The sequence below is a fragment of the Ascaphus truei genome, chromosome 5 (assembly GCF_040206685.1).
Source record: "Ascaphus truei isolate aAscTru1 chromosome 5, aAscTru1.hap1, whole genome shotgun sequence".
Lineage (NCBI taxonomy): Eukaryota > Metazoa > Chordata > Amphibia > Anura > Ascaphidae > Ascaphus > Ascaphus truei.
Genome location: NC_134487.1, coordinates 41,583,194 through 41,607,831, shown reverse-complemented (window position 1 = coordinate 41,607,831; position 24,638 = coordinate 41,583,194). Strand labels below are relative to the sequence as shown.

General features: G+C 39.8%; 1 protein-coding gene across 6 annotated transcripts in view; it reads left to right on the top strand.

The window, feature by feature from the left end:
• The window catches only part of LAMB4 (laminin subunit beta 4), a 131,908-nt gene that overhangs the window by 9,379 nt on the left and 97,891 nt on the right, over positions 1-24,638 (top strand). For all 6 annotated transcript variants that reach the window (XM_075599735.1, XM_075599740.1, XM_075599734.1 and 3 more), the window contains 2 exons: positions 20,373-20,508; positions 23,407-23,480. In XM_075599735.1, the coding sequence (XP_075455850.1) occupies positions 20,373-20,508; positions 23,407-23,480 (210 nt within the window). The remainder of the gene's footprint in view (positions 1-20,372; positions 20,509-23,406; positions 23,481-24,638) is intronic.

Below are 24,638 nucleotides of genomic sequence, written 5' to 3'. Positions count from 1 at the left end.
TATTGTGTTTACCAAACAAATGTTCTCTTTCCAGTAGATAGAAATGGTAGGTCAGCTCCAGGGGACCCCTTTGTTCAGGAATGGAAAAATATACATAAAATAGAAGCAGGAAATGCTTTTTTTGCAATAGGAATTAAAAGAGGATAAGAAATATTAATGGAAATATATTTATGGAGGACAAGTCCATACAGTACATTGCTAATATAAGTATGCCTCCTAAACAAGAAGTGGTAAGCAGTGGCATATTGTCTAATAAAGGTCCTATTTCTATATTCAGGCCACCATCCCCCAATATATCCATAAATGCCACTTACATTCTGCCAATGACATTCGCCTTTCCTCTTGCCTTATCACCTCACGTTCACCTACAAGTCTTCTCCCATGCTGCACCCTCCCTATAGAAATCCATACAGCGCACCATCAAACTCTACCTCAGATATCAGATATTTAAAAACTCCCTGAAAAACTCACTGTTTGAAGGGTGCCTATCTGACATACCCCTAACATTAACCCACACCCCTCCAACCCTATTGGGGACCTGCTGTGTGGCTTTTCCAAACTCCACACTAACACACCCTAAGATTAACTCCCCAAACCTAAATGAGATCAGCTGTGTGACTGGACCATGCTCTAGCCTGAGGCATACTGTCCCACAATGAGCAGCCACTTCACCTTTTGGTCCAACATTGCCCTTATTCCCTCTAGATTGTAAACTCTCGCGAGCAGCACATTATCTTTCTGTATCTGGTTGCGCTTGTTTGGCCTTATTTGGTATGTCCTTCTGTTTGTTTTATACATAACTCTGTACCCCCATTGTACCGTGCTGTGGAATAAGTTGATGCTTTACAAAGAAATGATAATATTAATAATAATAATAATTTTCGCAAAAATGATCTAGTGCTGGCAACTGTGGGATACTGGTTATGACAAGTCATTTGCTGTTCAATAATGGATCATGTATTCAGAGAAGTCAATGTAAAATGATTAGGGGTTGTGAACTAGAAACTTGCATTTTAATGGTAAATTGTTGATTTATCAGTTAAACTTAATTGAAATCTAGGAAACGCTGTAAATAATCTGCACTAATAAATTCTTGCAGCACCCTGGACAGCAGTCAGAATGCAGCACTGACAGTTGAACAGAACCCTATGCTTAGCACCTATTTGCTGCTACTGTATATCGAGATTATGATTGGTCAGGGAGTGTGGTCTCCTGTTTAAAAGCTTAGCAGCAGCCCTAGCAGCCATGCAGTTCAGCAGTAAGCTTGCTCCTGTGCTTGCCTGACTTAATTTACAAGTATACGTTATATATTTTAAGATGTTGATGAGAGGGAATGATGAAAATGTAGAGACCTTGTGGATAGAAATTAGCAGTGGAGGTAAAAGTATAAAGAAAATGTTAGTGGGAATATGCTATAAACCACCAAATATCTGTGAGATTGAGGAAGATAAAATACTTTTGCAAATGGAGAAGGCATCAAAACTAGGCCATGTTTGCATAATGGGTGATTTTAATTATCCAGACACAGACTGGGGAAATGAGATTAGCATTACAACAAAAGGAAACAGTTTTTTGGGGGTGTTTAAAAGACCCAAATTATTGCGGAATCAACAAGGAGAGGGACAATACTGGATTTGGTAATATCAAACAATGTAGAAGTAATAGCAAATATTCAAGTCCTGGAACATTTGGGTAACAGTGATCATAACATGGTAACTTTTGAAATAAATTATCAAAAAAAAAACAGATTTCTTGGGTTCAACAAAAACCTTAAACTTTAGAATGGCAGATTTTAATAAACTGAGGACCAATCTAAAAAAGGTTGGAAATCTTTTTAGAAAGGAAAGGTATACAAGGATATCCCAAATAAGTTAACATGAGAAGGATAATGACCCAGGGAGTAATCTGATTGCCAATTCTTGTAGTCGGGAAAGAATTTATATTTTCCCCTTTATGAGATATCATTGGATGATATGTCACTGGGTTTATTTTTTGTTTGTCTTCCTCTGGATCAATATACTGTAAGTATAGATATAGGACAAAGTATCTGTTGTCTAAACTTAGCATAGGTTGAACTTGATGGACACGTGTCTTTTTTCAACCTCATCTACTATGTTACAATGTTACTATATTGGTTCTTCTCAAACCTTCCCCTGCTCCAGTAACACCCTAGCTTCCGCAGCTGCTCAAGTCCCCAGTGTCCCTGTGGTCTTTAGTCTTGCATCTTCTTCCTACTTATCTGCCTTTATCTCAGTCTAGACATTGCTGAAAGTAAACTAGGGCAACAGGACTTTGAAAGAGATTATACTGTATGTCTCTAAGTTCCAAAGAGCCCTGGGATAGGTCTCCAAGACTTGTGTGGGTCCAAGAACCCCTTCCAGTTCTGCCACCTACAGTTTGGCTACTCGGTGAGTAACCTGAAATTTCTCAATCTGCGCCATTATTTTTTATTTTTTTAAATAGTTCCGTTTTTTTGGGTGCATCGAAATGGACTGCACTTAGCATACAGGTATTAATAGAATGTAGTAATAAAAGTTTCCTTGCACCAATAAAAAGGACAAAGAGAATCAACATCATCCTCCAATTTCATGGTACTGCAGTGCGCATGCGCAGGAGCCCAATAGTTGTGGTGGCCATCGTGTCCATGGCTCCGCAAGGGTACTACAAGTTCCATGAGCCTTAGGGGCGCATGCTGGAGAGCCGGTAAGGAGATACATTTGGCGCGGTTGGGACCATGCTTCATTCGGGAGCAGGACGCAGAGGAGAGAGGTAGTGTCCCAGGTGCCAGTAGCCCTGGGACTAGGCCAGCTTTCCCCTGTAGGCACCAGCTAATCCCCGACTCACAGTAGGTGCCAGTGCATGTATAGGGAAGGCCCTTTCAGTTAAGGACACCTCCTTTAGTGTGCTGTTAGAGCTGCTACAGCAGTGATAGAGCTACGCAGCGATCGATGGCCTGCAGTCTGGGACCAGGCCACAGGCATTGCTAAGAGACAATTAAAAAGGACACACTCCAATGGGAGCTCCCTCAGAGGAGGACGCCTTCATGGAAGGAGTGGTTAGATCGCATCATGGGATCACTCTGCAGTCCGATGGATCCACGCTACAGTTTGGTCTGGTCTGGCCTAAGACCAGGAAGGTATCTCATCTACTGTATGTGCATCAACGTCCATACACAGAGGTAGCGCTACTCCTCACACACTTTGGGATGGGCCTGTCTTGTGGACACCGGGTGGTTAGGTGCCCATGGCACCCTCACAACACTGGGGAAACCTCACTTGGGTGTGCAGAAGGTGGTGGGCTTACACTGTGGAAGTACTGTGTGGGTACGGCCTTGCATGGCCTTGTTATTATAGTGTTGGCTGTTTATATGTCAGTAAATATGTTGTTATATACTCGGTGTGTGTTTATCGACAATTGGGTCCTGTGAGGTGTCATCCTACTACGTTAGGATCTCTCTCAGGTGGAGGCGTTGTGTACCAAAGAACATGATCACCTCAGGCTCCCAGCAGCAGAGGATTAGGCCTCCTGTTAGCCACGCAGGTAACGGCAGCACGGGTAGTTTCCCTTAGTCACGGGGGAAAGGTGGCTACACTGATTTGAGAAGTTATTGACTGGATTCAGCAATGTAGCGTCCTAGGTCACATTTGCTGCATGGAATCATATATGTCACATTCCTGGATGTGTAGCAGAATGTTCCTTTAACATTGAATGTTCTACATTTGTGACTGGCATCTTGGCATCTATGTTTGCAAATTCTGCAGCATGTGTTGCATGGTCTTGCTTGAGTTCGTTATGAAGTTTTCTATTGACTAACTTCTGTCTGAGGCTTGCAAGGATGGGAGGTTTGGGGAAGATGTCTTTTAATGTTTCATCCTCTGTCAGCATAAGTTGCAGATCTGAATGTTTTTTGTATTCCCAGTAGGGTAGGGCTACTAGTGTGTGTGTGGTTGTTTTTTTCTTCTTCTTGTATTGGAGCAGGTGTTCTCGTGGGGCTTTAAGTGCAGTTGTGATTGTAATTACATTTTGAAACAAATACATTTAAAATATATTCTTAGTACATATGCACCAAATGATCATACATTCTCTAACTCAGAAAAAAAACACGAACTAAATGGAACATTTCAAATAGATTACAACGATCTGCTGTTTTTGAACTTTTTGCTGTTTCTTACAGGCTCCACCTCTTGACTGATTGTGGCCACCGTTTGCAGCTGCTCACTAGATACACATTCCTCTTATTGACATCCAGAACTGATTTGTGAGAATGTTGATTCTTGATGTTATCCTCGGATGCTGGATCTGAATGCACTCTGCACATAGCTGTCTCTTCATTAGATCATTCAGCACTTCTTGGGCTTCTCTTTGGCATCACTTTATAGCTCATAAATGTTTTTTCATCCATGATTTAATAATGTGTTCAATACAAATGTAGCTATTGGACAACAAAAACTTTTCAATAGCCATTTTTTATTAACCCGGCCCCAAACACTCCAAAACACAGACATTGACTACATAAAGTGTGAAAAAGCTTGTTTGAAGGTGTATTAGCAGAAAATGCTTCTACGTTTGAAGTACTAATTCTGTCTGCTTTTTTTAAATATGGTTGAGGAGATTTTACCTGTCAGAGTGAATGATCACCAGTAAGCCAATAATTAACAATTTTTTACTGAAATGCAGAAGTGGAAAAACTGTGTTCTAAATACCAATGCACTTCAATCACTTTAGTGACCAATTAGCTCATCAAGCTGAGCTGTTTTTATTTTTATGGGAATGCTTTAAACATCCTTATCTTCACATATTTTACTGCAATGGTCACTGTAGGAGACGAGTGCAGAGGTATAACCAGGGAGACATAGATTTGGGGGAAGTAAACATTGTCTTCTATTTAGCCCATAGCTTCAAACACAACACTGCTTTAAGGCAGCATACAAATAAACAAAACAGGTCTATGGCTGACTCATACTTCCTATTCTCTATCTGCAGAGCTCGAGGACAGGCCTCTTACAAGCTTCTGACCCCAAAGTCCAAAGAGATACCTGTATCAGGATGCTCTAGCCTGCAGTCCAGGGTCTGAGTTGGTGTTCCAGGGTGATTCCTCTGACAGGTTCTTGGGTCTGCTGTTCCCTGGGAGATATATGTCTGTCTGTCTGTCTGTCTGAGAGCCAGGTGGAGACTGGCTAATTGTCTGTAGCTGCAATTAACCAGCTCTCTGCTGGATTCATCAGCCAGATACAGGCTTTCTATTGGGAGCCCCATTTAGACAGAGGTTAAGGCCCGGCCATATTGTTGGAGATTACATTGTTCCAATGATATAATAAAAATATATTTATATTATATTTCCAAAACCCCAAACTGTATCTTTGGATATTAGAACAAGCATTAGTATTGTGACAGTAGGGGTAGCTGGTATCACAAAATAAAGTTGAAGCCCAGCTAGCTATCCCTAAAACCAGGAAACTTGGCCGCCTATGTAAGGTTGATTTCAGCCAAATGTACTTTATGTCTGGGACAGAAATAGGGAATATAACCAATGTATGACATAAAATTTCCTATTTTTGTAAATATTAGTAAAAGCACTTTATTCCCTGTGATAGCAATTCCCCCAGTTTAGTGTACTAACAATATAATGTGAAGTGATTTGTGATCTGTGTGTTATCACTGTAATGTGCTGTGTGTCAGCCCTGTAAAAGCAAATGGTGCTTTGGAACTGTAAAGTACTTCTGTGTTATCCTTTCTATGGAAGCAGTCTCAGTAACTCACTTAGCTGAGATGTTCCATAGAAATGATAGGATTAGGACAAAGGTTGGGGGCAGCTAGGTGCCGGGATTCAGGGTGAGCGGTGAAAGGCAGCCGATGAGATCTGGGAATAGGGCTCTCAGCAGAGTAGAGCCCATTGTATTCCAGACTTTGAAGTGCCTACCCAGTGGGGGGTAGAGGACAGGCTAATAGAATCAGTTGCGGTGTCTGAGCCCCGCAGGCAATGTTTCTGTGAGCCAGTTTCAAATTCCCTGCTCCCCAAGCAGTCTCGTCCTCAAAGCCAGCCCCCTCCTTTGATTCGCACAGCTGGGCGAGCCTCCGTCAAGCCCTCACTTGGGATTTGCTGTTGCTAGCCAGTTCGCACTGTGATTGGCTGTAGGCTCCTCTTAATGTAAAAGATAGCTCACTGCAGCTATGTAATTAGCCAGCTTGTCACAGCGCAGGCAGATCAGAGAGACTTGTGGAGTCTTACGGAGATTCCGTTGGCGCTTAAATCCAAACCTCAGCCCAGCGGCGACAGCATTGAGAGTCTAGTTGAGAGCAACTTGGGACTTGGTCCGGTGAGGCTGTGGTGGGCTTTTGAAAAGTGTTTTGCTTGGAATAGCAAAGCACTCGGCATTGAGGTGCCAGAGAAGCCCGGCCAGGCTGAGGACAATTTCGACAGTACAGATCTAGATGAGAGTTCTACAGGCCTTACGGAGATAGCATTGCAGACTTTGCGAGGAGCTCCGTGTGATCGTGTGAATCAGCCTTTGAGTTCAGTGAGATTCTGAGAGAGAATCTATGGACTTGACATTGCTACAATTGGCAGCAAATTCAAAGTTGGATACCTGGAGAAAAAGCGGACAGGGTAAGCCTACTGAAGCAGGCACCCTGCACCTAGTGAAGCTAGCGTCTTCCCCCAGGTCTCCAGTTGGTGTGTATGTCATAACTGTGTTTTTTTTGTATTTGCTGGTTCTGCCAGAATAAACCCTGTTTATTCAATTACTTTGTCATGTGGTTAGTGATAGTGATCCTGGAAGATTTTTGGTGTTAAAAGTACTGGTCTTCTGTGACAAGTATTCTTTTCTTTCTATTACCATTATACTTTGGAGTAGATATACTAAGGCACAATAGCCTTTTCTCACAATTATAGGTTCTTCCAAATTACAGTGTCCTTTTTCTCCTTCCAGTGCTCAGTAGTCTGCTGGGCCTGCACCTCACCTCAAAGAGAAAGCAGTGGGGTCGAAATCTGTATTGGCGTTCTACGTTCGTGATCACTGGGCACACTGGGGTGACAAATTTGCACAGTTACACTAGATGCATTTGTCCTAAAGAAATGTAGATTTTGGTGTAAATTGTAAGCTCACTCTGGAATTCACAAAGTTGTCAATAATTCATCAAAAGTGATTATCAACCAGAAAGCCACACATGGAAAAAAAACACCACTTTATACTGGTCAGTCCTCCCTATAATCAATGTCAAAGCAATATAAATATCAGTAATATATTTACCGTGGCAGGGAAAAAGTTTAATAACAACACCTAGGGCTTTCTGAAATAGTTATCAATTATTATAGGCTAAAGCAGTAAAATTCATGGCATTATTGAAAACCCTGCTCTCTGATTGGTTAAAATTCCGGGCATTATCCACAGTAATGCCCTGAATTTCAGCAGCTTGCAAAATGCAGTTTTCAATCTGTTTATTTCCAGCCAATCAGCTTCCAGAACAGCTGAGACAGGGCAGGGGATTGGTTTTCTGAGCAGATTCAGTTGAATTGGGGGGGGGGGGGGACTGCAAAGAAGTAAGTGTGTTGTGTATAGAGGTGCAGTGTTGTGTGTGTGTGTGGGGGGGAGGGTAGAGGTGCTGTGTTGTGCTGTGTTATGTGTAGAGCTGGGGGGGAGAGTGCAAAGTTTAGTAAGTGGCTGCATTTTTTATTGTGGCTGCAGTGTGTGTGTGTATATGTGTGTTGTGCTGTTGTATGTGTAGCAGCAGTTTGTGTGAATGTAGAGCTGATGTGTGTGTGTGTGTGTGTGTGTGTGTATGTGTGTGTGTGGGTGTATAGAGCTCCAGTGTGTGTGTGTGTCAGTCTCAGTAGCAGTGTTTATGGGTGTAGCATGTGTGTGTAGCAGCAGAGTTTGTATGTGTAGAGCTGCTGCTGTGTGTGTAGAGGTGCTGTGTAGTGAGTGTAGCGGAGGTGCTGTGTTGTGTGTCTAGAGCTCCAGTGTGTGTGTGTGTGTGTGTGTGTGTGTGTGTGTGTGTGTGTGTGTGTGTGTGTGTGTGTGTGTGTGTAGAGGCACTGTGTTGTGTGTGGTGTGCTGTTTTGTGTGTGTGTGTGTAGCAGCAGTTTGTGTGTGAGCTGCTGTGTGTGTGTGTACACAGAGGGGGCGGCAGTGTGTGGATATAGATAGCTGCAATGTAAGCGTACTGTATATAGAGGTGGTTTCATGTATTTACCATTTTATTTGAATAAAAAAATCTATTTAACTATACAAAAGTGTCTTATTAATGAAATAAGCCTACATTTAGCCTATAATAGTAATAATCCCCTCAGAACAGGGAATTACTGGCCAATAATGTCCTGACTAGGTTAAAGTCCCTCGGCTTCGCCTCAGGCCTTCAACTCTTCCAGCCAGATCATTATTGGCCAGTAATGCCCTGTTCTTCGGGGATTATTACTTAAATACAGTATTTTACATATAGATTACCATTAGTACAAAGAACTGCTATCTTAAATAAGAAGACTGTACAGCACATATATAGTGTTTTGCTTGTAAAAGGATGGCCTTACATGTATGGAAAACAAAAGAACAGATCCTGCACTCCTACCAAATTGGGTTAAATATACTAGTCAGACGAAAATATGGACGTTTATGGCGCACGGGCTGGGCAGGTTTGGAGAGAAAAAGCAACCACTAGCAACTGTTCCGTGGCAGTTTTTGAGTTAATATAAAATATTGAGTTAACCTATGTTTAGACAACAGATACTTATCCTATATTTGAATTTACAGTTTATTGTTCCTGGATTCAAGCTGCTTAGTCCTGTGTTATTCGTTCCTGTATGTTCTGCTCAGAGTTTTTATTTTGTATCCTTTTGTCAGGATATATGCTGCTGGATCTTCAAAGTAGAAATATTAGGATTAGTGTTGCAGGGGCAACGCAATGACACGTGAGTTTGTCTGAATATAGGCTTTTTTTTTAAGCCTAAAAAAAGGTGGAACAAAACAGAGCTTATCTTCAGCATATAAATGGTTAACAAAAACATACGTCCTTTATAAGGGCTTTGCCCTTTTCCTAGCCAGGGTAAGTCAAGTCCATGGTACACAACACAGACAGAGAAAAACAAGCGCAAATATCACTTATATTTTGAGTAATTCAAAACCAATGTTAAAAGTGATGGGAAATCAAAATGAATATACAGTACCTGGAAACAGTGCTGCTCCTTAATTACACTCCATCCAAGGATTCAGAGAGCAAATAGATCCAATGATATATAAAAAGAAATCCATCTTGGCACCTTTGTCAGTCACCCAACGGGGCATGAAGATGATGGGGGTGGAGGTGGGGATTCCCACATAAAGCAAAAAGGCTATAACACTATGAAGCAATGTGCACTATTATTGCCTTTTTGTTTTATGTGGAATCCCTCCATCATCTTCATACTCCGTTGGATAACTTACGAGGGTGCCAAGATGGTCATATGAGTTGGTCACTCCTGATAACCACATCGCTTGAATCCCTCACGTAATACGTGAGTGAGATACCTACCATCCATTTCTTCTTTACTAGTTGTCCATGAAATATCACACCATATTTTCACTTTGTTCTTTGCATATATCCTTGGATCTATTTGTGCTCTGTGTCCTGTTTCGCCATGGTACACAAGAGCAAGAACCAAGGGGCTGTTAGGAAGTTCTGGTCCAGCAGACAAAGGGGAACGAGCCAGTATTTTGGCCAGCCCTTCATCCTGTGCTGCGTGCTGCTGCAGTAGTACTTAATTGTGCTTGGCCAGCCTATCATCCTGCACTGCATGCTGTTGGGATAGGTGCTGGGCTTGCTGCGGCAGCAGTCCATTTTGCCTGACCTGTTCGCTGTTTTGCCTGGCCTGTTTTTCATCCTGCAATCCCTGCTGCTGGGATACGAGCTGGGCTTGCTGCTGTAGTAGCAGTTTGTTTTTCCTGGCCTGTTCGCACAGAAATGATTTTAAAAAATGTTCCTTTTTTTTTGGCACTTCGAATACAGGGGACGCTCAGTATCCCACTTCTAGCACCATATGTTGCAGGGACATCGCAATGACTCGTGCGTTTGTCTGACTATAGATTTTTTTTATTTAGCCCCAAAAAAGGTGAAAAAAAACAGAGCTTATCATCAACGGTTAACAAAACATAAGTCCTTGATAAGGGCTTAACCCTTTTCCCAGCAAGGGTAAGTCAAGTCCATGATACACAATAGTACGAGTTCCAATATAAACAGTCCTTGTTGCAGGCTTTTCTCCCTCCAGAGCTTCAGCATGTCTTTCTCTGATTCAGACAGGACCCCAGAGCACTGAGAGCTACAGGCTTTTTAGACCCTCTAACGATGCTGGTATGTGACCACCCATGATCAGTTTTGCAAAACCCAGCATTGTGTCTATGTCCAAAGAACACTGTCCTGTTTACAGTCTCCACTATCATCATTACTTCAGGGTCAAAAATCTCAGTGAAAATGAGGGGAGCGCAAAAGAATGCAAATGTGTACAATTCAATGAATGAAAAGTGCAAGTGATATTAGAAAGTATCAAAATAAGAAATGATACTAAAAGCAAACGCAAGTTATGGCTGGATGCCAGGGGATTCCCATCAGATGTTCATCTGTATGTCCAGCTGAGACACGAATCCACAACGTCTCAGATAAAAAAAACGCATATCAATTATGAGATCCTTTCTGGTTCAAATGAAGTATCCTGGAGGCAAATGTCTTTCTTATATTAGCAGTTTCAAAGTTAATTCTTCTGAGGCAAAAGCTTCATACAGTACAGGCATATAGAATGTGGTTATGGATCAAAGAATTTACAGCATACATCATAGTGGCTTGGTTGGTTCTGAAATATACACATTCAAGATGCTACTATAGCATTTTTCTGACTGCTCGCAAAATATAATTCCTTTACCTTCCTTAAGTCAATCATTAATGTTAGAACAATGTTTTTTCGCATTTGTATCAATCTTTGATCTGAATTGCAAAACTCTGTTACTAATGAACTACCTTCTAATCTATAGGATAAATGGTGTTCATAATCTCTAAAATTGATCTTTATTATGCTATACAAATTTTGTTGCTAATTAACTTTTTTTTTAACTCTCTTACATTTCAAACCCTATTCAAATCAGCAAATCTTAGAAGTACTAAGTTTTATACAAAATTGAAATAAATAAAACAAGATGAAGCCTGACTCACATATAATCTTATCTACAACCCCCCTCCACCTCTCTCCCCCTCATTGCCTTTTGGTACTATTAGCAAAGCTTTAGCAGAAGATGTATGTGCCTCTGCAATCAGACTTCTACTTACAATACAAATAGAGTAATACAAAAAAAAGATTAATAACATAAATATTAATAATAACACAAATGAGTGGAATTTAAAATGTAAAAATCCAGCTCCTACTCCTTTCCGTATTCAAACAACGAAGACAACCAAGATATATTTTTTCCATCATATAACTTTCCGATGTGTAACAATACTTTAGTGTTGTGTTCTAGAACTGCCCTTGCCTCTCCTAATTCTTTATCACCCTTTTTGATAATTTCTTTGCAGTTTATAGTATTCAAAATTGTTTGTTGTCTATGTTTTTTTCTGTATTATTGGGGCCACATAATCCCATAACTTCCTTTCATCATGATAGTTTCATTTAACATACAACACAATCCTTTATCTATCCATTGAAAAACTGAACATGTGTGTGTATATATTTCTTGAGGTCCATACCTTTCTTGGTGCCAACAAAATACCTTCTTTGTAATTGATACCAACATCTACACTACAGTAGTGTTTATTTACACTCGGTGAAAAAACAAGACAGTTTATGATTCACATTCCTGCAAAAACAAACAAACAATAACTGCATAACAGTTCCTTTTTTTAATTCATATAATTGGAACCACTCTTATTACTTTTATGATGCATTAAATATCATAACAATTGATTTAACACTACTTTATTTAATTTCAGCTATTTTTTTCTGGATTATTGGTTAATTTGCAATTCATGGCTATGAAGTGTACAGCTGCGTGCATACCATTCTAAGAGGAAAGAGGGTTAGGTGCTGCAGTTGTGGGCTTTACATGTGAAAGAGCTGTGAATTGCTTCTAGTTCAGCATAAACTCAAAATGTATTCCAACCCTCATTTTCCACGCAATTCTTTCATATCATTGCTAATCCATTCTGATGCTTCTACTTCCACAAAGCATAATATTTGCATGGTATTTTTTCTATAGCTCTAGGGATTTTCGAGAAAATGTGTGCCTAATCCTTAAAATATTGGTTTTGTAATCATAATAAAGCACATTGTTCACACTCCGAGTCTGTTTTAGATGGTTTAGACAGCTAGCTTCACATTTAGATCATACCATTTCTTGCTCATAGATCAAGACCAGCTTGTTCACAACCTCAAACTTTGTTTTATCTGTATGTGTACTAAACTTCTTCCCATCAATTTCCTTAAATACACACATAACCTGTTTCCATAAGGAACGCCATATATTCACACACCCTGCACCTTTTGACGATATTAGTTGAACCTTACATTCATTAGCCTTTGGATTCAATCAATATTAGATTACGTACTGGGGGAAAACCTGTGTACCGGTATCTCTCCCCTGTCTGGTGCCTTTCTGATTCAATCTGTCAAATCCATCCTTAAGAGCTGTAACTTTGCACCCTAGACATGGAATGCCTTGTGGATTTCTTTAGTCAATGTGGCTACCTTTATTCCTTCCGGAAGCTGCTTGAAGAATATTTACCATCTCCTGGTTTTGGTTCCTGGATTTTTCCTGAGTTCGGTGTTCCAATTGAGATCACTTTAATTATAATTTGTTTAGAGTAGGACCAGGAAGTCTCCTCTCAATAGAGCACACCCCTTCTCAAAATGCGCTCAAACTGTGGCTATACTTCTAGGACATACAAAGAGTAGTAGGGTAGTTAGGGTGTTTGTATTAACCCCTTGGCTACTTTAGTGGCCATGTAGAGATGCATAATGCATGCCTTCATTGCCAATATGGCTTCCAAGGGGTCAATACACAGGTCATAGCTAAAGTATTTGGTAGTTCAGGGTATCGCTAAGGCAATATAGGAAGACAAAGTGGCTCACTCCAGCACCCTGGACAAGGCCAAATCCTTTTAAGATACCTGGCTTCCAGCACTTAATGGCAGGTACTGTATAGCCACAATCTAACAAAAAGCATTAAAAAAGCATTAATTCCCATGGTAACTTTAACAGACTGCTGAGGATATGTGTTGAGGTGGTCCCCACCTCCTTTGCATATCATTAGCACAAACATCCATTAAGGTTTAACTGAAGGCCGTCGAAACTTTAACACGGCACTTAACTCTTCGTTTTAATGAGCTTCGAAGATACTTGTTAGCACTTAACGATATGTTAACTGAAGTTAATATATCATTAAGTATTTAACAAACTTCTGAGGATCTACCTTTTATTGGGGACTGGTGGAAGCAGAGCTTTTGCTCCTATTACAGTCTTTTTAGTGCAAGTGAAGCTTCTGTTTGTCTCTCATCATTCTAGCTGGAAGTCATCTTCTTGTAACACTTTTTGTAAAATATAAAGAAGTCTGGTCTTGTCAACAAAGTATGATATCAAGTCTTTTTAAAATTGGACAAGACATGCAATCTTGTATAATATCCACTTATGATTATCAGACAGTTTTCTCTGTAGTGTAATGTTGATACCCGGAACATATTTTTGTGTAAGATGGAATATTTGGGATTTACATTGAGACCAGCATTTGAAAACAAGATCAGGTGTTATTCCTTCCTTACTTCAAAAATTGTTTTAGTACGGCTGCTACCCACTTTTGGAAGATTGAATGTGTATTGTGGAACCCTTGTAGCAGGCACTGTAGGATATATCAAAAGGATTCTACTAGCCCAAAAAATACAGCTCATCTAGTATTTTCCAAAAGTTCAAAAGGGTGTGTTTTGGTTCTTTTTGTGTGTGAGTCTGGGTGTTCAGTAAATACCACAGCTAAACATCTAGCTATATGCTCGTATACAAAGATAATAGTGACATGCAAGAGTGCATGGGTGGTTGTGCATGTACAACACATGGGGTGATCTGATAAGGTTCCCTATTGAGGAGTGACAGAGTGGATGGTGGTCCAATAAAGATTGAGATTGGAGAGTGAAAGAGTGTGTAATGTGGTGTTGTGTAAGAAAACAAAAAAGCTTTTTACTAACTTGGAAAGTTAGCTTTTGATGTTGGAGAGATTTACAGTAGATCTTGATGCTGCTTGTCACCATATTTACTGCTGCCTGTTACGCTGCAAGGTATAAATGTGCTTATACTTAGTAGAAACCAGCAGCAAGACTCTTTTTGAAACAGTTATTGCACAATAACTTCAGTAAAATTAATACTTCTGCTTTGTAAGAAAAATGAGTTATGTGCCTCACTGTATGAAATGGTAGATGATAATCAGTAGTCTAAAATTATTCTATAAGAACAACAAGCTATGTATACTGCCAGTTCCTGCCAGTGCAGAAAACTTGTACTAGGATTTAGGCTGTAGTCTAAACCAATGTGCTCTCAAAACCAATGTGTGAATAGGACATATTGGTAGATTATAAAACGTAACCCTTACACTATTATATATATTTTTTAAATATTGGGAAGGTAAACCTAATTCAATCAACAACAAAAAAACACTAATAATCTCTAAAATACTCCAGAATTCATTAAATATGTCCAAGTGGAGAAGAAATGGACACAGGGTGGAAGAGTAGGGGTCTCACTGATAAACTGTGCATAGGCAGGGGTAAAATAATGTAATCTACGATAGTCAACAGGTTAACGTTAATCGTACTCACAATCTGCACCAGTCTTACAGCCTTACAGCGCTGAGGGGGGACCCTTTCTCCCCTTTTTAATCTGTATTTGCCATGATTCAATAAAGGATATTTTTTTGCACAGTCCAGCCTTCAGCCGTTTTTCTAAGCAGTGCCCGCTGATTACTCTCTTCATTGAGAGGATGTTCTTCTACTTATTTGATATTGTCCAAAGCAGTCAGTCGGGACATTTTCTACCAAAAATCTCCATTGAAGTCATCCAGACTGTATAGATTTACCCTCTAAATGTATTCCACTTTCCATACCATAGGTGCAGAATTGCTTTTTTTATCCTCCAAATGTATAAATTATAAAATCATAAAAATAATTAGGAAACTAGAATAATAAAACTGAAAAGCATAATTAATGATTATTCCATCATTAAATAATAATTTAAAAAAACATATGCCTAGAAAGACCTAACATTTGAAACTCCCCTGGTGCCAGATAGCAACATGGAGGGCCTACTCCTTTTAGTTCATCATAGTCATCTTCTTTATTATCCATGTCACGATCACTCTCATTATGTTGCTTTCACCGGCTTTTGGCTACAGGGTCCTGGTTTGCTGACAACTACAGGTGGCCTAGTGGACAACTGCTGTGTTCTACTGCTGTTACAGTATGGGTACCACCTATATTAATTGTAGTAGAGCTATGTGACGTAGGGAAAGGGTATGACTGTGCCTTAGACATGCGGTCTGTTCTAGACTCCCAAATACACAATTTGTATTATGAGTTGACAATAAAACTTTTAATAGACATCCCAAATTATCAATAAATATAGCACTCTTGTTTGTACGAGTGTAGCTTGAATTTGGGATGGGAGGTAGGAAGTGGTAGGAAAAGAACTCTTGCATCTGCCTAATAATAATTTTGGCGTTTCAATGAAGGGATGAATGGTAATATTAATACGGAAAGAAGGAAAGGATCCTTCCTTGGCTGTTCTCAAAACCAATATGTGAATAGGATATATTGGTAGAATATAAAATGTAACCTTTACTCTATTATATATTAAGAAATTATTGGGAAGTAAACCTAATCCAATCAACACAACCAAAAACACTAATAAACTAAAATACACACAAATAGCATAATATAAAAAAAGTATATCTTGGTCTCACCATATGACCTATGTATCTAATATAATGAGTTGATATTCAGTAACATAGGTTTATTGTTGTCGGTAAGCGAATAACACAAGAACACTATGGCCAAAATGTGAAACGTATGTCGGTCCGTGTTGGCCGTCAGTTACATTACAGATGTTGTAGAGACGCGCTTGGATTTTCTAGTGCGTTTCTCTCTCTAAGGGAGGTGGGATACTCAATACTCAGTTCGTGGGGCATTTTGTGGCTACTTAATGGTGTGAATATAGTACTAGCCTCGATCTTGTTCTATCCCCATGTGTACATATCGTTCCCTGCCTAATGTCACCAGTCCTTTGATTCATATCTCCTGGGAGCAAGGCACAATTTATTGGAAGTTAAAAGGTGCATGGAACACCTGATGTGTGCCCCTTCCCAGCAGGTTCTCTGTTAAGCCTCAATATGCAACAGACTCTGATTTAATATCCTTTTATCAGTAAGTATTTGGATTAATACTCCATATACAGACTTTTTAATTTGCATAAAGCTCTTTCCCTAATGCAGCTAATTAACAGAAATTTGTTGCATGTAGTGAACTATTCTGCTATCTACTAAGGACAACACAGCCTATAAATTAATTTTGTTGCCATCAGCATATTGTTCTGTAAAGATTAGGCTTGCAGTAATCAAGACTGGATGCCAACTCAAAGGCTACTGTGTGTATTTTAGAGTTTTAGTGTTTTTTGTTCGTGTTGATTTTATTAGGTTTACTTCCCAATTTTTTTAATATATAATAGCGTAAAGGTTAAGTTTTATATTTTACCAATATATTCTATTCACACATTGGTTTTGAGTGCAGCCGAGGATGGATCATTTTCTTCTTTCTTTATTAATTGGCTCACCAATATCTAAGAAATAATAATATTTTATAAATATTTCTTTAGATTCTACTGAAGGTGTGGCGAAGAAACCCACAGATAGACATACATGATAAAAGTATACTAGGAAAATACAATATTTTATACCGCATTCTGGGATGAGCGAGTAAACCTAACAGGACAGAGATTCATAACACAGAATGAAACACGGGCAAAACAAATGTTCAAATACCATCAATTTGTAGATTTATTGATCAAATTGTCCTAGTATTGTCAAACTTCAATTAAAAAACGGTAATATCTGGCCAATTTAATTCTCACACTATTGTGTAGTCTTATACGAGCCTATAAATAAGCATAGTTTCCACTTACAGTTAAGGCACCGGCAACAAAGTTATCCAGAAATGTGGCTATTGTCTGTCATGACGATCAAGTATTGTCTTGAAGACAAACAAAAATGTAAATACTGAATACCACTTTAAGTCTCACATTATTGAGAGTTGAAAATAAATACGTTTAATATAATATCACAAACTGCAAAACACTTCCATGTAACAATAGCAATCTCATTTGCAACAAACTGTGCAAAAGTTGAAAAACAACACACAAAACTCATTATTCTCAAAAAGGCCGTTATGTATAAACAGTTATACTATAGTCCAAAATAGGTGCACTCACAATACCAGGAAACAAATCGCCAAGTGTGCACAGCAACAATGATCCCGCTGGATGTGGAGACACAGGTAGATCAACAATAGAAAAAGAGGCACGCCACTGGTCTTGCAAAGATTATAACATTTATTGCACAAGCATCTAATCATGTTGTGCAATACATTTGATCATATTTGGAAGACCAGTGGAGTGTCTCTTTTTATATTTTTAAACAGTTTTACTGACATTGTGGATACCATGGAAAACCCATCAAAAAACAATTGTAATGTAAATAATTATCACTAACACCTAGATGGCCTGCGGAGAGGGAACACACGAATGAAAAAACAGACAAAATAAAACACACAGCCAAAGTGGCCAAAAAGTCTTGTTTATTTCTTTGATTGCTCCGTCACTGATGATGGAAGGGGAGGAGTACTCCTTCTGTTCCACTTGCACATAAATCTCCCGTACAAACACAAACAGGAACATTACAAAGTAAATACTACATCATGGGGCACATGGAGTGCCAGACTCCATGATTGATGTAGTAGCTGCATCTAGAGGGCGCCCAAATGGTCAATGCTGGAGCTGCTTTGGCTTTGAGATTGTGTTTAATATAATATAAGCAAGGAACCTTCTCCCCTAAAAATCTTCCTAACTTACAAATCTATTGCCGCGCCAGCCTTACTTTGGGGTGGTTTGGAAACAATATGACCTAATCAATTGTTTCACACAGCAAATCTCTTAATGAAGAAGTGTCACAATCTTACAATTTATGACACCCAAACAATATATTATTACATGCATCAAAACAAACTTTTCTGTGCATTGACACACAGGCATCCAGGAGATTTTTTGAAGAAAGTAAGAAGCTAGATGAATGTGTGAGAAACAAGTATTATGTACTAAAAAGAAGGCAACGTGGGCTAAGGAATCAGCAAATCCATAACCATCCTACCATAAATAAACCAGGCAGTACATTGAATTTTAATAAGAATCTGGGTTGGACAGAGAATATTAGCATCTTTTTAGAAATAAAACCACTTAGATGACATAGTATAATTTATGCTAATCCCCATGAAGTTAAGATTAAATTAACAAACACACAGATACCCAGCAAGCTCTCAGAAACCCCCCAAAATTACCACAAAAATAAATAAAATATATATATATATATATATATATGTATATAAGTGTCAAAAGGAGTGCTAATGGGCATGGCTAAATGTATACAACAAGAAACAAAGAAGTCCAGAGCAACATCCAATGTGACAAAAATACACAGTGAAATACCCATCTCTTATATATCTCTTCAAAAAGGGTCATTTAGTTAACGTATCATAAAGCGTATAAACCTGCGAGCCATTTCAAGGCATGACAAATTTGCAGGTCCTAACACTAACTGATTAAAATTCGTATTTACCTCTATAATTAGAGGAAGAATGGTTCTAGCATTGAACCTGTCACAACCAGCTTCATGAAAAGAAAACCTGCTTACTTGGAAAGTGGGGAGGGGCGAGCTTAAACACTGGGAAGGAGGAGCCACTGGCTTCCAAAACAGCTGAGACCAGCTGGACATAGTTAACAAACACACAGATACCCAGCAATCTCTAAGAACCCCTCCAAAAAAATTAACCCAAAATATATATATATGTATATAAGTGTCAAAAGCAGTGCTACTGGTGTGACTAAATGTATGCAACAAGAAACAAAGAAGTCCAGAGCAACATCCAATGTGACAAAAATACACAGTGAAATACTATATATCTATTGAAAAAAAGGTAATTTAGTTAATCCTTTGGCCAAAGTGTATAAGCCAGCGAGCCACTTCAAGGCATGACCAATTCACAGGTCCTAACACTAACTGATTAAAATTCTTATTTACCTCTATAATTAGAGGAGGAATGGTCCTAGCACTGAACCTGTCACAACCAGATGCATGAAAAGAAAACCTGCTTACTTGGAAAGTGGGGAGGGGCGAGCTTAAACCCTGGGAAGGAGGAGCCACTGGCCTCCAAAAAAGCTGAGACTAGCTGGACATAGTTAACAAACACACAGATATCCAACAAGCTCTCAGAAACCCCGCACAATTACCACAATATATATATACGTATATGTGTCAAAAGGAGTGCTACTGGGCGTGGCTAAATGTATACAACAAGAAACAAAGAAGTCCAGAGCAACATTCAATGTGACAAAAATACACAGTGAAAAACCTTAATATCTCTTGAAAAAGGGTCATTTAGTTAACTCTTTGGCCAAAGCGTATAAGGCCGGGGCCATAGAGGCTTCAGGAGAGCGGAGGCGCGCTAACTCTGAGGCTCGCCTGCTTAAGTCAGCGCGATTCCACGGACTTGCAGGCGAGCCAGCGGGCGCGAAGGAAGCCGGGGGGAGGTAGTTGGAGGCGGGGCAGTGACGTCGCTGAGCCAATCGCCCGCGACGCACTGATGTCAACGTCAAGGCGCCGTGACGTTGACGCTGCTTCAGGCTGATTGGATGTTTTCAGCCGACAGCGCGCTGAAAAACAGCTTGGCGCTCGGCTGAAAATTCCAAAGCCTCCGCACGCTCGCGTGAGCCCCCTCTCAAGGCATCCTCATTGAGGATGTAGGGGCTCAGCACTGAGCGTCTGCACGGCTCAGCGCGGCCTGTCCTTCTATGGACTCGGCCTAAGCCTGCGAGCCACTTCAAGCCATGACCAATTCGCAGGTCTTAGAGTTTTTCTACCTGCACTCCACGTTGTACACCATGCAATAAAGGTGTTTTTATTTGAATTATCCTGTGTTGAGCCCCAGTTTTGAATTGCAGCAGTGATCCGCTTTCTCCTTTCGGAATGTATTCCTAATCAATGCTGTGTTGCATGTACTGTATGATTTTTCTGGCTAATAAAAATGTTAATACTTTCTTAATTGTCCTTTTCATTTAGGATGAACAAAAATGCTTTAACTGTGATTCCAGAAACCCTTATAATCCTTATACCCAACCCAATAGCCATCTGGTTGAAAATATTATAACAACGTTTGAACCAGACTGGAAAAAGAAGTGGTGGCAATCAGAAAATGGTAAGAATGTTTTTCTGTTGACTTGCAGAGTGATTTATTTCTACTTTTTAAAGAATCAGAAAGTCCCAGAACTTAAAACTAGAATGTAACTTCTCTTGCAGTCACAATGTCTAATTTTGAATTAGTCGAATCTTTTAGCAAAGTATGATACTACGGTTAATTGGAAAGAAAAAATAATGTTGTCTAAACGTCATCTGGCAATTGTTTATTCTAACATTACATGCCAGAGGTTCTCAAACATTTCTATATCGCTTACACTTATCTCTGCTCACCACAGTCATAGTCATCATCATCATCATCATCATCATCATTAATTTTACGTAAATACAGGCTAGGTCAGTTTGAGAACTACAATTAAATACAGTTATTTTTCTTACATATGAGACAGACAAGAAGAATCAGAGTTATAATAATAAATGGTTGCATTAAATGAACAAAGTTTATACACATTCAGTTTACAGATATTCCTTGGACAGTAAGAAATATGATTATGGGCATAAGTAACATTTACAGATAGGATTCAAATTGTGTTAGAAAAGGTAGGATATACCTTCAATGTGCTAGAAGAGGCTGTGTGATGCCTTAATGTGCTGTTTCAAGGAGCTTACAATCTATAGGCAGGGTAAGTTGACATTGGGTACAGGGGATGAGAGGGTTGGTGAGTTTCAGAGGCAACATTACCAAACAGCAGCGAATGGCAGAAAACAGCGAGACCCTTTGGCTGTAGACAAAGGCGTATGCCTTAGCGGCGACTCGGGTGTTATGTCCAAGAGATTCATTGTGGAAATGAAAAAAGCACACATCCCTCCCTCTCTGTGATAGGCTAAGCGGTCTGTCACTAATTAAGAGACAGCCAATAAGACTGCACATGTCTCCCTGTCTGCCTTAGACAGAGCAGCATCTCACGTACCCAGGAAACACTGGGGAGGGAATTTTAATGGCAGTGGGGTGCAGAGGGAGAGTAACAGGTGTTAATGTCCTAATTATATATATAATATATATATATATATTATAATATATATTAATAAATATATATAACAAAAAAGAAGAAATGTAGGACAGCGCCTAATAGTGAACCATATACTTGTTGTAATTGATAAATAATATGAGATTGCATAATATTAATAGATAGATGAATATATTGTATATTTGTTTTTAAAGCAGATTATTTAAATGCTGGCTATCAATGGCTACAGGGTGGGTATAGTGGGCCCGGGTGGGTGGTTAGGTCTCTCGGGTGGGTTGCGGGGAAGGGTGGGTTAACCACTTAATTACTATATGTGGATAATAGTAATTTTGCCCATTACTGTACTGTATGCATTGAGGATGGGTGTATTTAGATCTATGTATTGCACTTTTAATTTTTTGGGAACATGATTGGTACATGATATATATGATTGGTACTGCAGACCCACGGACACCCCCAGGCACCCACTGGGTACCACCTGAGGACCCCCGCCAGCCTCTGGGATCAATCCTGTGCATAAAAATTGCTTTTATGTTGGGGCACAGTGGGTGGGTGGGTTGTGTATTGATGGCTAGTACATATTGTAATGTTTATTGGGGGTAGAGTGAGTGAGTGAAGGGCCAAGTACCCCCTTCACTCACCCCCTCTGCCCCCAATAAACCTGCTGTTGTTCCTTAACCCCTTCATTGCCTTCGCAGTTAGCCGCTAAGGTAATGAAGTTGCCTGTAAATGCATTTTTCATGCTTCTGATTCATGCCGGGGACCTCTGGTGCTGATATTAATGTGTATTAGCTCCGGAGACTCCGGGCATCAATCTGAGGCAGGAGAAATGCATTTTTTTTCTAAGTCTTCTCTCAGCACTTATCGGCAGCTTCTCACCACCCTCACGGCAACTTTTTCTAGCGGGAGGATTTTGAGAGGAAATCGCCATTCTAGAGCCTCGATTAGCCCCGATAACCTACTTGAGGTAACAGAATTGCACAAATGTGAAAAACTGCCCATAAGTGGCTACTCGCCACTCGTTTGGCGATTTTTTTTTCTCTCCAAAAAAATGCAGAAAAGTAGTTTTATCAGCGATTTATGGGGGATTACTGAATAGCTGTAGGCGTTTTTGGCGAAAAAGGTCTCAATAAGTGGCTTATCGGCGCTTATAGCATAGGCCCGCCCCTATGTCTTATGATTGTCACTTACCGTATGTAAAGATATTTGGAAAATACATAATGAAATAATTCTGGAAGTAGTATAGAAGAAACGTATTACTCTTGGTAACCAATTAATGTATAAACATTTCCATTTAAACCGAACAACGTATAAAATGATGAAAGCCCTCAGCCTTGTACATTATTCTCTACTATTTGTAATACTGGTTTATATAAAAAAAATTATACTACAGTTTAACATTTTGGACACAGACTCTAACACTAAAATGCGTATTGTTTTTATTAGGTACAGATAGGAACTAATACATTAGTAAAGGTGGAGATTATGTAAGCTTTGATACCGGATATTGCACTGCAACCACACTTTAACTTCCAAGCATGTCAAAGGCAGTAAACATGGGATCACAGTGCAATACCCTACTCAGAGATTAGGGAATCCTGGCCAAAAAGTGAAGAACAATTTCCAAAATTGCAAAGAACTGAGCTAAGTTGTGAAGCAATTTTTCAAAAATCATTATTGCCATCCATGTTTTAGTCCCTGCAAAAAGAAATTTCATTATTTGTCCAAAACAGAAGATTACTGCGGGATTTAACACTGAAGACTGTGATTAGGATGACACAAAAAAAGAAAGGCAATCTGTGCAGTCAAAATATGTATTTAACCAGATAAGTCTAACAGCACGTTTCAGTGTATTACTAAGACCTTTATCTCATAAGAATAACTTTCATTTTTGTTGTGAATGATGTTATTTTTAACTCCTGTTTCTCCAGGTATGGACCATGTCTGCATCAGATTGGACCTAGAAACATTATTTCAGTTTAGCCACCTCATATTGACTTTTAAGGTATTGTATGGCAATATGATCTCTCACAATGCCCCTGCTCGTCTCCTGCACTCTACCCATAACTGTCTCCTTTCCACCCCTTTCCCTTCTACTGCTCTCTCTTGCCTTAAACCATTTCCCGTACTTCCCTTTACCTGTGGAACTAGCTCACATTCAGTATACGCTAAGCACCGTCTCTCCCCACGTTTAGGTAAAACCTTAAAACTCACCGCATAAATGAAGCATTTCATTAGCCTAGATTCATGGCTTCTTTCTCACACCCACAGTCGCTCTTACAAACCATTGTGGCAAGCACTGCCACCTACTGCACTTACTTCCTCACCTGCTGTCTCTAAGGCTGCGTCCATAGAAGGTCAAGCAGCGCTGAGCCTCGCGGACACTCCGCGCTGAGCCCCGGCATCCTCAATGAGGATGTTTTTAGAGGGGGCTCACCCGAGCGTCCGCAGGTGTGCTCAGGAGTTGGATTTTTCAGCCGACAGCCAAAGCTGTTTTTCAGCACGCTTTCGGCTGAAAATATCCAATCAGTGCGAAGCAGCATCAACGTCACAGCGCCGTAACGTCGGCCGTCGGTGCGTTGCGGGCGATTGGCCCAGCGACATCACTGCCCCGCCTCCCACCACCTCCCCCCTCCTCCCGATCGCGGATGCTGGTGCATGAAATAGCTCATGCTTGATCAAGTGAGCATCAGCGTCCGCACGGCTCAGCGCTGCTCCACGTTCTATGGACGCAGCCTAAGTCTCTCAACATACCACTTACATTGTAAGCTCTCTGGGGCAGGGATTTCCTTTCTTATTATCTGATTTTGCTTGTTGCACTTTAAGTACTTTAATTTCCTGTACTGTATTGTCTCTTTTGTAAAGTGCTGATTACAGCTGTGGCAGCTACAGTATATAAATAAAAAATAGTGCAATGTTTCAAACCCCACTGGTTCTGTGTCTTGACGGATTCAATAAACTGGTTTTAGTTTATACCTCAAGAGTGTGGTGGATGTTTATTTTTAGTGTACTATTTTTTTACTGATGTGATTTTCCTGGTCCGGCTGTCGACTCCCCATGAAGATAAGTTAAGTAGCGACTGCTTTTTATATATATGAAAGTTGTGAATTGTTTTTGAGTGCCCCAATACTTTGTTATTTTTAGCTATATAAATAAACATATA